At 28.1% G+C, this 17,523-nt stretch overlaps 1 protein-coding gene and 1 long non-coding RNA gene across 9 annotated transcripts in view; both read right to left on the bottom strand.

Annotated features, from left to right (window-relative positions):
* Positions 1 to 10,174: 10,174 nt before the first annotated feature.
* The window catches only part of LOC126837817 (uncharacterized), a 76,889-nt gene continuing 69,540 nt past the window's right edge, over positions 10,175 to 17,523 (bottom strand). The window contains exons 3-7 of one of the 8 annotated variants that reach the window (XM_050571769.1): positions 13,661 to 13,774; positions 13,434 to 13,547; positions 12,139 to 12,227; positions 11,710 to 11,873; positions 11,529 to 11,635 (exon numbers count right to left, since the gene is read on the bottom strand). In XM_050571769.1, coding sequence (XP_050427726.1) covers positions 11,800 to 11,873; positions 12,139 to 12,227; positions 13,434 to 13,547; positions 13,661 to 13,774 — 391 coding nt within the window. In that variant the 3' untranslated portion in view covers positions 11,529 to 11,635; positions 11,710 to 11,799. Of the gene's footprint in view, positions 10,641 to 11,528; positions 11,636 to 11,709; positions 11,874 to 12,138; positions 12,228 to 13,433; positions 13,548 to 13,660; positions 13,775 to 17,523 lie in introns of those variants that run through there. The other 7 variants (XM_050571774.1, XM_050571773.1, XM_050571770.1 and 4 more) reach the window with 7 other exon arrangements.
* Positions 14,542 to 16,488, bottom strand: LOC126837823 (uncharacterized). Its single transcript, XR_007685623.1, has 5 exons — positions 16,310 to 16,488; positions 15,491 to 15,576; positions 14,956 to 15,063; positions 14,818 to 14,890; positions 14,542 to 14,740 (listed from the first exon to the last, which is right to left on the bottom strand). It is a non-coding gene; the product is annotated as an uncharacterized LOC126837823 (long non-coding RNA).

Genomic DNA, 17,523 nt, shown 5'->3' with positions numbered 1-17,523 from the left:
ATTAATCAAAAAGGCACTTACATTGTCATAAAAGTAATTCCATCTCGTTACGATACATTATAATGTGAAATAAATTGGATACACATCGTATTTGGGCTTACAGAAGTTATTTAAGTACACACTTATATTGTTCTGTTTTTCTTGATCTACTAAATTCGGTCTTAAATTAATAGTACTATAACTGGTTTCGTTCAATTGAATTCCATGCAGTGAATCTGTAAAGTTGTTACTTTCAAAATGTGCTTGATGTCCTATGTGAGGTAAATTTTTAGTTAACATATTTATTTTATTGAAATTATTTAAATTAAATGTTGACGAGGTTACCTCTTAAGTCGGATTGCGATTCAGTAGTATTCATACGCCGGTACTGCAACTTGTTGTTGGCATTTTGTAGTATGGAAACATTACGCGCCCTTGCTCTTCGGTTTGAAACCAAACCTAAGTAATAAAAAGTTGTACAATCAAACTTTCGACTTTCATACCCAAAATACAAAGGTTAGGGGGGTGGAAAGCTAAATATCCTGGTAATATTTCATCGAAAACTTTAACAATAAAGGGTATTTACGCTATTTTTACAAATGAAATAGAAAGATTTATACATTTTTTTTATAATATTAAGTGGGCCACTTAATATGATACAAAAAAATGTATAAATCTTTCTATTTTATTTGTAAAAATAGCGTAAAATACTCTGTATTGTTAAAGTTTTCGATGAAATATTACCAGGGGATTTAACTTTCTACCACCCCTAACATCTGTATTTTGGGTATGAAAGTCGAAAGTTTGATTGTACAACTTTTTGTTACTTAGGTTTGGTTCAAAACCGAAGAGCAAGGGCGCGTAATGTTTCCAAACTACAAAATGACCACAATAAGTTGCAGTACGTCGTATGAATAATACTAAATCAAGAGCCGATTTAAGAGGTAACCTCGTCAACATTTAATTTTAATAATTTCAATAAAATAATTATGTTAACTAAAATTTTAACTTGCATAGGACATCAAGCACATGTTGAAAGTAACAACTTTACAGAATCACTGTATGGAACCCATTTGAACGAAACCAGTTATGGTACTATCAATTGAAGACCGGATTTAGAGGAGCAAGAAGAGCAGACCAATATAAGCGTGTACTTAAAAAACTTCCATGAGTCCAAATACGATGTGTATCCAATTTATTTCACATTATAATGTATAACCTTTAATCATTTTCTAAGTTAATTAGTTATTAGTATAACTTATAACATTAAACCATACGTTATAATGATTTTTTGTCTGTAACCACTGTAACTTATTTTCAACTTATTTTTATGTTACTCATTAATTGTTTACAAAAAGGTGTGTATTTTGTTTAATTAAAAACAAAAAAATAGTTATAAAACACTAAGTATCAAAATTAATAGTTTTAGTAGTAGGATGAAATGTATGCCATACCATTTATTAATTACCATTTATCAAAAGGAAAGAACATTAACTAGGTTCTTCAACCTATTGAACTCCTAAAATGAAGATGAATAACAAATAATAACTTAAAATAAATTTAAATTTATTAACTGTTATATCTTAGTATGAAAGTAAAACACAATTATATTAATGTAAATAATAATATTCACTGATGTTTATTATTAAACCCAAGTTATACGAATGACAGTTGTGCCGGTGTAGCACTCGCGTATGGTGGACAATTTCCACCATATGTATTTATATAAACTGCTGATACGTAACATTAACAATAATAATAATTATAATAATGTTAAAAAAAAATTGGCACATACATGTACATTACATAATATAAAATTATTTATTTTATTATTGTAACTATATATATATGAAATCTGACTTTGTAAAATATTGTAAATATAATTAAGCTAGCTAACTTGTGAGAGCATGCAATTTGCTGAGACATTTTACTTGAAATTTTTTAAAAAAATTACTTTAAAATTGTTTAAATAATTATCAAAACTGTTTAAATACGTCTAAAACAATCATAGATATAATTTGATTATTATCTACCTTAATTTTAAGTTATTTTTCTGTCAATGTTTAAAATCAAATATTTTAAGGCTTTAAGCCAAATGAAAATATTTAAGAAAAATTATTTCAGATTATTATTTGCACTCAAATGTGTAAATATCAATTACTAGATTAAAGTTGGTTATTTTCGAGGAAAAAAATCATTACGGTTTTATTCATGTTATAACCTACAACTTGGTAAAAAATATAATAAAGTATTTTGGTTTATTAAATGTCTGCAAGTCTTCTTTTTATGTTCCTCATTCCACCACCTATTAGACGAATGATGACTTTTGTCAATGCGGAACCTTCCTTTTTATTACCTGTTTTTAACTCATAATTTTTAAGATTATTTTGTGAGTACTATTGGTTAAATTTCTCATTTCTTATTTGTAATTCTATACTTAAGGGTTTAATTGTGGTAAATGGATTGTCTACACAAGCATTTTGTCATAATTTCATCACCGTGGAACAATATTATTACAAAACAAAATATTAATAGCATTATTTTATAAATAATAAAATAAAATTAAAATTAATAATTAATTATTAAAGTTTTATAAATTTAGTTTGAACCTTTAAAACTCGTCGAAAATAACACTGCAGGTACAATATTTAAAACAAAATTTTGAACTTTTTATTTTTTGAAAGATTTTTAGCCTTAAATTGTGATGCCGTGCTTTGGTTCGTCCTATATTGGAGTATGGATGTATAATATGGAGTTTTGTATTTATTTTTTGTATATATTAGATATATTTTATTAATTTAATTTATTACTTTTGTAACATCTAAAAATAAGCACTCACTTTATTAACTGTACTTGAACCTTTAGGACGATCGTTTTAAAAAACAATTATACTTTAGTAGATCAATAGGTTGTGCCAGTTGTAAATTTTAAATTTGTTCATAATTGTATCCTTTTGGTATATTATTAGAATTATTAATTACTGATTACTGAAAATATCTTTAACTGTACTCTGTACCTTTGCAGACGTTAATTTTCTATAGAAATAAAAAAAAAATATATATTTCTTACTTATTAATGCTAAATGCTACCCAAGACACATAAAGCAGGTTAGTTATATTTTCTATGCTCCATCTTTCTACGACTATATTTTAAATTATCGATTTTCCCTAAAAAAAGAAAGAATTAAAACATTTTTATATACAAAAAAAATCTATTTTTCAAACTTTACTAAGGATTTAGTCTGAATAATTTAATACAGAAGTAGATGAAATAACTTAGTCGATTGTTCGATTCAATCAACGTATGCAAGAAACCCTCCTAATAACTTTTGAACAAATTCTTATAGTTTTTTTGTATTTAATTAGGAAACAACTATATGTCTTCTAGTCGTTCACGTGATAGAAATTTTCTTGATATGTGTTTAAATACTTAGTGATTCAATTAAGGATATGACACTTATTTTCTCTTAAAATCAAAATTGTATGGTATTTCTTTTCGGAGATTGTTATTTTACAATATTAGACAATATTCAAATTCATACCTTTTTTTATTTTTTAAACTTAAATATTTAATTGTAAAAGTTATAACGTAATTCACATGTTATTTTATGTATTATGGAGGATACGATTACGGCTTATTGTTAACTCTATAATGAGTTGCTACCGTTATTATCTATACATTGTTTATGTATGAAAATATTTTGTTAACAAATACCTGTTAACTGTTGATTAACTCACGCATAGCAACCTAGAAATTGATTACGATCCAAATGTAATTTTCCTTCTTTTTTGCTTGTTCCTTTAATATATAAAAAACCAGTACAGTGAGGTCGGGGCATAGTGGGGACGGAGCATAGTTGGGTCGGGGCATAGTGGGGACGGGGAGGTCACAGATTTACAGGAATTTTTAAATCTGAAAGTGATAAAATCACTTTCGAAAAAACGCTTCGATGCAAATCGGTAGTTAGTATTTTCAAGCCAGTACAGTCCAAACCAAGCACAGTATAAACTAGCAAAGTAAGAAAGTTTTAAATTAAGGTTCTGTATTTACAAATGAGCATCAAAGCGTTAATTTGAAAGTGATTTTATCCGAGAGGACTAGTACAGTACAGACATAATGTAATCAAAGCAATGAGGAAACAGAGAGGTCACAGGTCTACAGGAATTATTATAAATAAAAGTGATAAAATCACTTTCAAATTAAAACATTTTTCTGGATTTTTGTGTAAAAGACATCAAAAGTGGTCAAATTATATGTTTTTAGGGTCGGTGATTACGAATTTAATATCAGTTCTTAATTTTAATCAGCCAGAAAGAACTTCAGTAAAAAAAAAAAAATTAAATTTGTGTAAACTTAAAGTCAAAAGTGGTACTTGAGCACAAAACTTAATAGTATCATCCTGCATAGATACACATAAAATTGTTTTAATGATTTGATCAATTTTTTTTAAAGATTTTAGGTGTTTTTGTTAAAATATACGAAATCTGCGAAAACACAGTTTCCCGGCAATAAAAAAAAAAACTGTAGTGCCGAATTTTTTTCCTGTTTAATATGTTATGGATACATATGAGTTCCAACTACTGGCAAATTTTCAACCCAAAAGTTTTAAAATTACGGCTAAAAACGCCGAAAAAACAAAAAAACTTGTACCCCCTAGGGGGTGGGAAATGGGTATAGTTTAAATTTGACACAACTGACGTGTGCGGGCATACCAAATAATTATTTCTTATACATTTCAACTCGATCCGACTCTTTTTCTCGAAATTATAGCCAGTAAAAGTTCTAACTTAAAAACTCGTACGGTTTTTTTTTGTTTTTTCAACTTTCGTCTGTGAAGAATTAAACTTTTTCAACTTTTACCCCCCCCCCCCCAAGTACCAACTAGATGAAATTTGCGATTTATAGAGTTGCTATTCGAAGGAATTGGCCCAGTATTAAAAAAGTTACAGTGTATACAGATAAAAAAAAAACACACATTAGAGTAAAACCAATACCTTCTCGCTTTGCATCGAAGCTAAATAAAAAGTTTGACTCAGAGTTTTGAAAAATGTATATAGGATAAAGCTCCGCTCTAGGTATACCATTAGAATAATTTTGTAGACAATAATAATACTAAATAATTAGTACTCTTACTTATTACACTGATTTTTTAATGAAAAAATTAAAAATAAAAAATATAGTCATAAGTAAATATCACTTTGTCGCTTTTTAATAATACAAATAATTGGTATATACTGTGTAACACAATATTGTGAATAAATTTTTGTACTAAATATTATATTTGTATATTCTACTTATATATAATAAACAACAATACATTATATTATATACTTGCTACTTTTGTCTTGTAGTATAGATAAGTAATATTTGTTTAATAATATATTAAAGTATTATACACATCGTAACTCTTATATGAGATCATTCGATTTGTAGAGAAGAGTAGGTGCATAGCGTCACTCTATTAAAATCATAGGCCTTTGGTAGAACAGCTACCAAAGAAATTGTTAATACAAATATTTAAAGATAAGGTTACATTAACACATTGGTGGAGATCAGGGGTGAGTCCAGGTTTAAAAAAAACGTTTTAACTTAAAATTAGTGTTTTTCAAAAAACCTACATTTATTTTTTTGTGAAAAAAAAAATTAATGTAGCACTAATTTTAAGTCTTAAGGTTTTTAGAGTCCTAAATCCCTTTCTGATCTCCACCATTTTGTGTGACACACTAGATAGTGTTTAAATGTTTAAAACATTTAAGCACTATCTATTGTGTCATCGTGTTCTTCAGTAAAATAATATGAAATTCTTTGAGTTGGGTCTAATATGGATCACTTTCATTCTCAAAATTACTAGTTGTCCTATAAAATACCATTTTATTTTAAATGTCATTTCACTTGTACATTTTATATTTATCGGCACGTTTTATAAAAGTGTCAACAAATCTGAAATGTTTAGAAAATAATTGACTCTAGAGGTGTCTAGAGAAAACTTTGAAAAATTCCAAGCCATCATGTACAATTCTGAAAAAAATATACATAAATAAAATATGTTCAAATAATATGTTTTTATTTAATAATGAAATTATGTTTAAAGTTGAATAAAAATATGGAATATACTCATCTAATTATGTATAAAATAACCAATGTTCACTGGGTTATATTTAACTTGATAATTTGCAAACTTCATTCTGAATTCTAAAAGTACTTAGTTTGTTTTGAAATCTCCAAACTACCAGTATATATAATTGATATAAGAAATACATTATATTTACTTCTACGGCTTCAACGTAGTATAGTATACCATAACGTAGTATACCTATCTAACTATTAATACATTTTTTTAATAGCAAATCTAAACCAGTTAGATTTTGTTAAACTGTAAAAGAGCTAATTTTTAAAGTATTATTTATTTTATATGATATTGTTTATGCACTAACAATATTATAATATTGTTACTTCATATATTTTTACTTACTTCTTTTTTTTTAATAACTGGCAATAGGAACGACAAAATATCACTGTAAGCGTACTTCTTGATCGATTTGGATTCACTACCAGATTTTATTTTTCTCGTGTCGTTGACTGATCTTGTAAAGTTATCCCTTATGTTGGTCCATTCCTTTTTTATAATCGTCAACTGCAATAAATATTTAAAATGTTGAGCTGATAAAATATTATAGTATTTTTGCAGATTAGAGAAATTAACAATATTTTCAAAAACTGGAACTAATGCGCTTTGCCGGGCACCTTACAATCTCGTAGAGTTTTTTACAGTGATTACAGGTAGGCCCAGGAAAAGATGGCTGGATGTTGTGGAAGAAGACTCTGATAAATTGGAAGTACAGAAATGGGGGGAATTAGTTCAGTATCGAGTGAAATGGAGGGAGATTGTAATGAAGGAAAAAATAGCTTGCCTAAAGGACCAAACTAACCTAACCTCGTAACATATAAATTATGCGGCTGCCATCTACCTATTATTATACACGTGGAAATATTCAAATTTCAAGTAGGTCTAATTTTGGAACTAAAGGCTTTAGATTCGTAGTAACCGTAAAAAAACACTACAAGATGGTAAAACCAAACTGTATCATATGGTTTATTTTGATTAATTTTTAGTTTTGGAACGAATAGATCAAAACAATGGTTTAATATTTCGTAAAATTTGGAGATGGCCTGCATTTAAATGCAAACTAATAAGATTAGGGATTATATCGATATTGGCCAAGAAACTAATAATATCATTAAAATTGCATGTATTGAAATTATAAACAACAGGGTTTGATTGGTCATTTAGTAAACTAGGTGAGTTAAGTGGATAAAGGAATTCTAAGGGTGGATGATAAGAGTCTACTATTGGAATGAGTGAACAACGGGAAATATAGTATCTAAGTAGGTATCGGAAAAAATCAAATCCAGGATATTATCGTTACGGTAATTAGGAATATTATTGAAATGACTTAAACCTAAATAATTTATATAAGAATTAATTATGATATTTGTTGATGGATTATTAATTAAATTGTTAACACCCAGGGAGAAGCCAGGCAGATTAAAATCACCGATGATAAGGATATTATCAATGGAATGATTAACTACGATATTTTCAACAACCTCACAGTGCTCATAAAAGTCATAATATAGATCCGAATGCGTATTGGGAGTATGTAAACACATCCTATGAGTAACTTAATATCATTAAATTTTAATGACAAAAAAACTTGTTTGATACCAGGAATATTTTTTACTGGAATACGTATACAATTCAAGTTACTTTTGACAGCCAATAATACACCACCACCACGACTAAGATTAGGATTGACAATTCTATCAGCTCTAAAAACAATAAAATTAGTAAGACCTAATTCATAGTCACTAATATTGTAACATAACCAAGTTTCGGATAAAAATAATAAATCACAATTAATATTTAAAACAGAGTTACGAAAAAAAGAGAGTTTGGATTTTAAACCACCGACATTTTGGTAGATTACGTTTAGTTTAAAAAATTTTGAGAATTAGCTTGTTTTGTAGTAGAGAGGAACAATTTTAGGAGCACCTTTAAAAAACTTAATAGTTAATCCAGCTTCACCATTTGAATTACGGGCAGCCAATTCGTCACGGAGTTTCTTCATGAAGTCTCTCTGGTATTGGGTCCGATCGGCACTTATAATGACAGAAGAAGGAGGAGCAAGTTGGGATAATTTTCGTTTGTTTTTTAAAATTTCACAGGACATAGACATCGGCAGTAGTTGAAAATGTTACTTTAATTGGACGTGATTTATCTGATTGAATGCAGCCAATGCGGATAGTTCAATCGGTGTTATGTTGGAGTCAACAGAAATAGATTTGATAACATTATTCACTTGAATAAGGTCATACTCAATACGATTACCAGACCGGTTAGGTTAAGTTATAATGCATAATATTGCCAAATGCGGTTCAGGCATTATTATAGAAAATCAGATTACGTGATCGAATGTTACGCTCATTAATTTCATTAATTACATTATAGTCTAAAACAATTGCTAGTATAGGAATTGTCATGTATCAATAAAAGAAACTAAATTATATCTATATTTTTTTAAATGTCTTTAATAATGTTGTAATAACCAGTAATGGATATTTTATGTAAGTTTTAAAAAAGTGTGCGTATAATTTAAGGTTTACTTATTTTAGAGTTTTTATACCTACACAATATACATTTGTATTATCCACATTATTATGATTGTAACTAATAAAGTAGGTAAATATTATGATTATTACATATTGTGTGTATAATATTGAAGAAATCTAGGCTTTTAGTATTGAATAACTTAAACATTCGCTTAAGACAAAACCGGCGTTCATATAGACAAACGCCCAAACAATTATTATATACCTATTATTTGTTTCATATAATATTATTTCTATGTATCTATGTGATATGGTATTCTTATTCAGATTGTAAAATTTAGTTTGTAAATTTTAATTATTGTTGGGTATTAAAAATTGAATTTAACATTCATTTGCTTAAATTTTTTTGTTCATACAAATTAATAACAACGTACCTTACCATACATTTTAAATTTGAAAATTTAAATTCTTTACTTCTTTAGTATATGTTGTAGTTTTTTTTGGTTTAATCTTAATGACACTGTTCAGGTATTATTTAGGCCTAAAGTCTAAGCTGTCTCCACTTAGAACCAAGTCATTTTGCTTTTGATAAACAAATCTAATACATTGGTTTCCATTTTATTTTTTTATCAACCTTTCAAATAATATCTTAACTTGAAATTTAATAAAATAAAAATTTTTTTTAAATTTAAGTTATAACCATTTACTACAGCAAGAAATTTAGATCTAAATAATATTTATGTTATTAAATATTATGTTTTTTAATTTTAATATATTTTAAACTAATGTGGGGAAAGAAGTCAAGATGTATTTAGCTAATGTTACAATAGGAAATTTTATGAGGCGAATGGAAATGTGTTATAATCAAAATGGTCAACAATTTAAACATTTAATGTAAGCGTATAGCATTAGTAATAATTGAACGATCTATTTGAAAAAATAAGTAAGTCTTAAGTCCAAAAATTGTAATTCGGAAAATATTGCTACGCTATCGCCTACCGTATGAATTTTTAATCTAATGCTTCTTCTTAATACAATTTTGTAAATTTTATTTTGACATTATAAAGATAATAAAATTGTCTTTTGTTTCTACCTACAATGAAATAATTATTGGACTACTTTCACTAAAAATAAAAAGTATAATAGTATAAACTATAAAAGTAATAATAATTTCACAGCTAAAATGATTGAAACTTGTCAATGCAGAATGCATATTTAAAAGCATTAAATTATGTTTGTTTACATGTTTTACACAAATAGCTAAGTATTAGGTTTATTAAAACTATATTATATATTATGTACTATATTTATAAATATATACTAATTATAGCTTTCAATTTTCATTAAAAACTGTCTACGACGATTGACAAAATTCTTAATACGTAGGAGGTATTATGGCTCACAACATAATATAAACAATAATAGATCAAATAATAAATAAACCAAAACAATTAAAATAGCTAATAGTAACAATATATTTATAACAAAAACAATAACAATGTCATACATTCAATAAAAAAAAGTCTGCATTGTTAAGATGGTTATCAACTTAATTACAAAAAAACATTTTTTTTGTTTTTGTTTACGTTAAATCGCTTACACATCTAATGATTGTAGTAAAATTTAATTAAAATTAAAGAGCATCGATTAAACACTAGCAGTTGCACTTACATGGCCTATCGAGTTACAATTACTCTACTTAATGCAATTTATTTACAAACTGATCAAATGAATAACGGTCAATCACATTTGTAGGGCCTATCGCCCAGTGGGCACGCATCCATGTTGTGCGAATTGGGATTTTCGAGAAAATGATTTTAAACACACATAACATTTGTGAGCCGTCTTTCCACCAGTGTGCGAGTGTTTGTGTTTTGTGCAACGACTTTAAGCAAATATCACAGCTATAAGGCTTTTCACCAGTGTGCATGCGTCTGTGGTTTGCAAGGGTCAATTTATAAGAAAAATCTTTATAGCACACATCACAATTGTAGCGTTGGCTGATGTTTTCGGTATTTCCTTTGGTCACTTCATTAGTCGTATGATTGACACTATAACAAAATATTACAAAGTCTAACAATAAATAATAACGTTTTATAAAATTATTATTTACATAATTTTACACAGCAAACCATTTATTTTTGTTTATCATATTATTGGCTAAAATGTATTTTACTTTTAATTAATATTGTGAGTGAAACTTGAAAAAAACCATAATTTGCATTATATGTTTTAAGGATATACTAAAAAAAAGGGGAGTCAATTTCTAGGTTACTATATTGTGTGAATAAACCAACTTCCCCCTGTCCTAATATTCTCTATCCTCACTATGCAGGATTTTTTTGTCAGTTGCTTCTCTTCTTCATAATTGAAAGCAATCATAAAACTATCACTGATTATTTAAAAGTATATAAATTGATAGACTGCGGAAAAGACGTTAACTTAAATAATACAATTCTATTTTCTTCTTTTTGTTTCATTGAACCTACATCGATTGCAGGAATACCGTTGTGTGATGTTGTAATATGATGTTTCAATCCCTCTTTAGACGTAAACGACTCTAGACACAAATCGCATTTCTCTTCCACCAAGCTGTTTGTTACTTGCATGACCTGTCCAATGGTGTCGTTTTTTCTACTTGTAATAACAATTCAAAACAATATTATTCAATTACATCAATTTAGTGTTCTATATTAGTTCTGTTGATCAAATGTTTTTTTTCAAATTTTTATATTATTTAAAAATTAATTAAGATACTCTGAAAATTGGAAATTTAACAATTTTTTTTTTTTACCCAGAATACTAATACAATTACATTTAGATGAAAATATGATCAAACTCGATAGTCGATAGTGTTATTATTTTACTCTAGAAAATGTGTTAACAACAACTCTATCTGATAACACTATCAGCCTATCATTGTTGGTATGAACGCTTACCTAGTAATCTAAACTGACAAAAAGGTGCAGACAAATTCAAATGACGCCGTCTCGTTGTGACTTACTCGTTTAGCCAGTATGTCATCTAAAGCCAATAATTGTTAGTCCTTACAACATAAAATATACAGTATATTTTTAAATTATCTAGAACATATTGATATTAGTTTTAGGTATATCTTACCGTTAAAGAGGGTAGGAACAGCATTATCCGTTAACCTGTTTTTATGATTAACATTCAGGAACATTTTGTCTTCAAAATGATTCTGACATATTATCTGAACATCTTCAACGATGACGTTTTTGCCAGCCAATTCGGGGACACAATTATTAATCCACATTGCACGTCTAGAACCAAAAAAAAATTATATCAGTGCAAAATACACATCATAAAGCATTTCTCCAGTATGGATACATTTGTGTACTACAAGGTAAGATTTTGTACGAGTAGTAAAGTACTTGACGCATACGTCACATTTGTACAGTTCTACTGCAATAGGCACTCGTTCGTTATTTGTGAGTGAAGTCTTGCATACATATACACGAGTATTGTGGACATAAATTAAATGACAGACTATTTGCCTTACGGCAAAAAACATTTTTTCACACTAACCGCATTGATATTTGTCCGAATGTTCATAGGTTTTTGTTAGATGATTAATTACATCAATTATAATCGCTTCATTGGTAATTTCATTTACACTAGAACAACATAACAGTACAAATTAAATTAATAATTACTAAGATACATTTTAATATTTTTTCAATTTTTTACATAATAATATTATATTTTCTTTTAAATTTAGTAAGTATGATTAATATACACAACCTAGAAAGGCAAGGTATTTATATTAGACAAAACATAGTACAAGTGGTAGTAGTTTGATCAAATTATATTCATTTCAGTTTTAACATAATAATATGTGATAATAAGAGTTAAATCTACTTTTCATAATAAAAAAAAAAGTTTTGGATGAAAAAATTAACCATTTAGATATTTAATTACTTAGAGGAGATATAATTACATTTCCTAGTTAATGCAGGACGAATTACGTTTTTATGTTCTAAACTTAAATAATGTAAGCATAGTTTTATTTTTAATCTAACAAAGGGTAAGACAATGTGTTCATAAGATTTATATAAATGGCGGTTGCTGATTCATATACACTATATTGATGAAGTTGACATCTTTCTATTAAATTATTATTATTTTCTAAGCCCACCCTGTCATTTTACATTAGGAATATACACTCCACAAAATACAACTGGTCTGCTCAGCTATAAATATCATACATCTCCAAAAACAACTTGATTTTTTCTAACAACAAGCAAATTGTCATGTTTAAGTTTATACAAAACGCCGTTTTGAGTAGGAATCATACTTTGCCGTTATCTCATCAAAAAGCCTATTTTTTTTTTATTACCACAACCCTTGCAACAATCATTTACTACATCTATTTCGGTATTAAATTCAAAAATATTAAATTAAAATTATAGTAACTTGCAAATGTAATGTCTAGCTCAGATGACATCAGCTATTAATTTAAAGAAAAAGTAAGTCTAATAAGAAGTGGTTATTTGAACTTGAATGATGGTATCGCTTAACATGTAAAACATACTGCTATGTAACATGCCGTTTGCCACAACATGTTTTGATTATTTAATTTTTAATTTTTTTTTTAACAAAAAAATTTAACTGAACAAGTTACCACGACGGGGGCCTAATAGTGTTTTGTAATGATGAAATACTGACAATGCTAGGACACATAATTTCTGGATAATACAAAATATTTGGGTTTTGAAACAGAATTTTAAGACCTTTTGTTCAAGAAGCTACAATGTACATTTTACGAAAGTCAAGCCAGTCTCAATTGAATTAAAAAAATGTAATGATTGTAAATATTTCACTTGGTAAGTGTGTTCAGCATATCATTTTCTTTCTGTATATGTATTGTGTTCTCATAGAAATATTCAACTGTTCCTTCTATTTCAATTGGTGCCTCATTTTTCATTTCATCATCACTAAAAAAACAAGACACATTAAAAAATTGATCTGAATTACTATATTATGAAGAAACTACAAATAATAATGTCTTAATTGAATCAACAAAATGTTAAAACTGTAAATACTTTACATGGTAACTTCTGAGCTCAAAAGAACATTTCCGTCTACTATAAACATCATGGGCTCATCACAATCGTATGTTTCATCTATTTCAATTGGCGCCGCATTTTTCACTTCATCGATACTAAAACATTGAAACATAATTTAATTATAAAAACTGGGAGGTAAATCCTTGGTAATAAATTATGTTCTATTTTAGGGTGTAACAAAATATTGTAGTCCTAATAGTCATCAGATTTTGAAAAAATATAATAATAAATTTAATAACTCCTATTTATCGTTACAATGATACAATAATGTAATAAAAGAACTAAAAGGCATCATTATACGTAAAAAAATGTAGGTATACTTTGTTAAAATCATTTCACTTTTTTGAGATGGTTCTTAACAACTACGCTTTTGGTACTGTTCGTCACCGCGTTTCACAAGAGAACATCCCGCCTAGCAAATAGAATTGCAAGACCAAATGTCAAGCTAGCGACAGTGACTGATAACACACTGAACGAATTACCCGTTCTGCCATTAGCCTCCTCAAAAACTAATAATTTGGCAAACATTTTACAAAAATTATCAACGCTGTATGCGGATACATTGGCACGTGGATATATCTTACAAACAACACAAACGAGCAAAATGAACTATATAAATATGACCCTAATAACCCTTTATAACCCTAATAAAGATTGGGTTGCAAATAACCCAACCTAAACGATTGGTTGTAAATCCAAATTGAGATCGCCGCCCAGAATGACATTATCGGCATGACGTAATAACGTTGCTAGGCGAGTTCTTCGAACAAACACATTTAGCTTTGGCCAATAAGATATTTAACATAAATCATAAAAAATTGATGTATTAACGACAAAGTCAGGAACAAATGTACTTTACCGGGCACTTTTTTTTTTCTTCAGAAAATGTTTGTATACGATTTTTACAATATTTAAAAGAGGAGCTGCAATTCCAAGTGGCAAACTGGGGTAACCTCCAAGTCATAACCGATTATGAAACTGCGTTACGAAATGCAGTCAGAAGGGTAATATCAGAGGCTCAGTTAATGGGTTGCTGGTTTCACTATAATCAGGTTAGCCCACTAAACAAATTAAAATAAAATATTATCAAAATTAAAAAAAATTCTATTTTACAGAGCATAATACGGTTTATACAAACCAATAATCTCGTTAACCAGGTTCGGAACAATATGAATATGGCAATAGTTCTGAGAATGGTAATTTTGTTTTATCTAAAAAAATTAATAATTATAAAATACACTAATAATAATATACAACCAACAGATCATGGCATTACCTCATTTACCCGCAAGGAGACAGGCTGGGTTCCCAGATGATTTTAATATAACCGATGGGTACAGGGCAATAATTGAATTGGCGAGAAATTTAAATCCAGTGGTTAAATCTAAGTTGTAATAACAGCGAATCGTTATATAAAATGAAAAAGGGCTCAACAATATCAGACAACAATTTTTTACAAAAGTTATTATTTCCCGGATTCATGCATTAAAAGTTTAAACATTAAAATCCGAGCATTCATATTGGCTTAATTTTTTTTTTTCATGCAATGAAAGCTGTATAGACTGACGGTGGATTCGACCGAAAACATCATTTAACGAGACGATACGCTGTTATTTTATCCCAACAATAAAATTACTTTTTTGAAAATATTAATAACTTGTTCATTATAATACAATAATACATTACTTTGTTGGATTTTTGTTAATAAATAAAGATTTTATATATTTATCTAATTTCTTAATTTTGCGCCAGGGCGTGGCCTCCCTTGCTACGGCCCTGATAATTGCTTTGAAGTTTACTTTTTTGTTTACCTTGAAAAAACCCAATTGTGAGTTTTGGTCCATTGTGTATTCACTAGAATGTGTGATCACGCTTTTTTTCGATTTTTGGCTCATATCTAGACATAGAATAGAATATTTATTATGATGATTACCTATGTTACTTAAAATAATGTGTCGTATATGGTATTAACTCGATACGCTCAAATTGACACTACGTAATACCTTTTAAAAATAGTTATACCAGGATTCTTTAAAGTTAATTAAAGCCAATGCCCAGAACACCTAAACCTTTCAATACTATACTTCAGCTAGACGAACTAACTCACACTAAATAATAATTTACCAGAACACCTAATACGGTTTTTAATCGTTATTAAGGCCTATTTCTAATTATACCTAGTGCCAGATAAGGCCGGATTTCTGTAAATATAGAACTTAGGGAATAAGGCCTATTTGCAATTTTGATCACTAAAAAAGGTTGTCTTAGTATACGCTATTTAGAATTAACTTAAAACTAAAAGGTGATTGTAAAAGGTTTACGATTATACTTTGACAATAAGTATAATAGCATAAAACACAGGTAAATACAAAACGTTCTCCCCCTAGTTAATGCTAAGCAGAGAGTTCTTCCCCGGGCCAAGCCCAAGAGAGTCCTTATGACGTCACAATTTGTATGGCTTTAAATAATAGAATTAAATATAATTTTCGTCGTATAAACATTTTAACTGTTTGCCATTTGGCCTAGATACATTGCTTAGTTTCATAATTGTATTATAATAATAATAATAATAATAATACTATTTTCCATCGCTCCTACTACAAATGTAATCCAAAAATATTATACTTTACCTGGTCCAGAAGTTGACATCATAATTCCTATAGTCGGAGTATTTATAATTACTATATTATATTTAAATAGTATTCAAAGTGTATAAAAATACACAGTAATGGATCGAAATACAGTTTATAACAAAACCGTTAGTTGAAAAATGATATTTTTCTTCGGTTTTTACTTTTTTAAGTACACAAATTAGTAAGCATTGAGTAATGAAAGATAAGAGAAAAACGTGAAAATGATAATATGATAACATTTCTGCGTTGTCATGGCGTCGGCGTATATTGTGCTGCCATTGCGGTATTTTCAAAGGAGCAACTAACGCTATCTATGATGTACTTTTTAACAATATATTGATTTTTATTTTTTTAAATCCAAGTTAAGGGGATTCGATACCGGACGTTTTTTCAGTCAAAACAAATCATTTTTTGTCCATCGCACAGGCCGAACCTGTTATCCGATAAGTAGTTTGAAAACAGATTTAAATCAGTCATGAAGTCCACTTGAGATTCTACGAGGCACTTTTTTCAATTTTGAATTTTAACCCTTTACAAATTTGATTTTAATAATTGAAATTTTATAAAATGTTCAAACATTTCTTGTTCATAGTAAGAAAAGATATCAAAAAAGTACCTTGTAGGATACCAAGTAAACTTCATAACGAATTCAAATCTGTTTTCAGATTACTAATCGGATCACTGGTTCAGCCTGTGCGATTTACAAAAAATGTACTATTATATTAACTAAAATGACTTTAACTCATAGACAAAATAATTTAAATTAAAAATAATACCATAAAGCTTATACAAATTAACCAGCAAATTAATTGACATGGTCAAAATTTATTTAAACCACTTTTTTCTTAAATATTGCCTATACAAAACTCCTTAAAAATGACTAAGTGTACTTTTGTTAAAAAAGTACCTTTAGTAAACTAAATTTATAAAGTTAATATTATTTGTAACAATGCGCTCTTTGTTTTTTACCGTTTTAGTTTAGTGCATAATACATGAACAGGAGCTGTAAAAATTTACCATCAATGATGACATTAGCTCTTTTGAAATCCCTAACTCAATTCGAAGTTCTTTACAATTTTTGACAACTTAATTTATTATTATATGGATATGTATCTACAAAAAGACTTAAAATTGTAATTATAATTTTTTGCTCAATGTTACAAGTTTTCAAATGGACAAAATTATTGTGTAAATAAAACAAAACCATGTAC

The sequence above is a fragment of the Adelges cooleyi genome, unplaced genomic scaffold (assembly GCF_023614345.1).
Source record: "Adelges cooleyi isolate 19-005CV unplaced genomic scaffold, UGA_ACOO_1.1 ACOO_flye_CR_arks_rails_tigmint_CR_PRNA_3, whole genome shotgun sequence".
NCBI lineage: Eukaryota > Metazoa > Arthropoda > Insecta > Hemiptera > Adelgidae > Adelges > Adelges cooleyi.
This window is presented reverse-complemented; position numbering and strand designations above follow the sequence as displayed.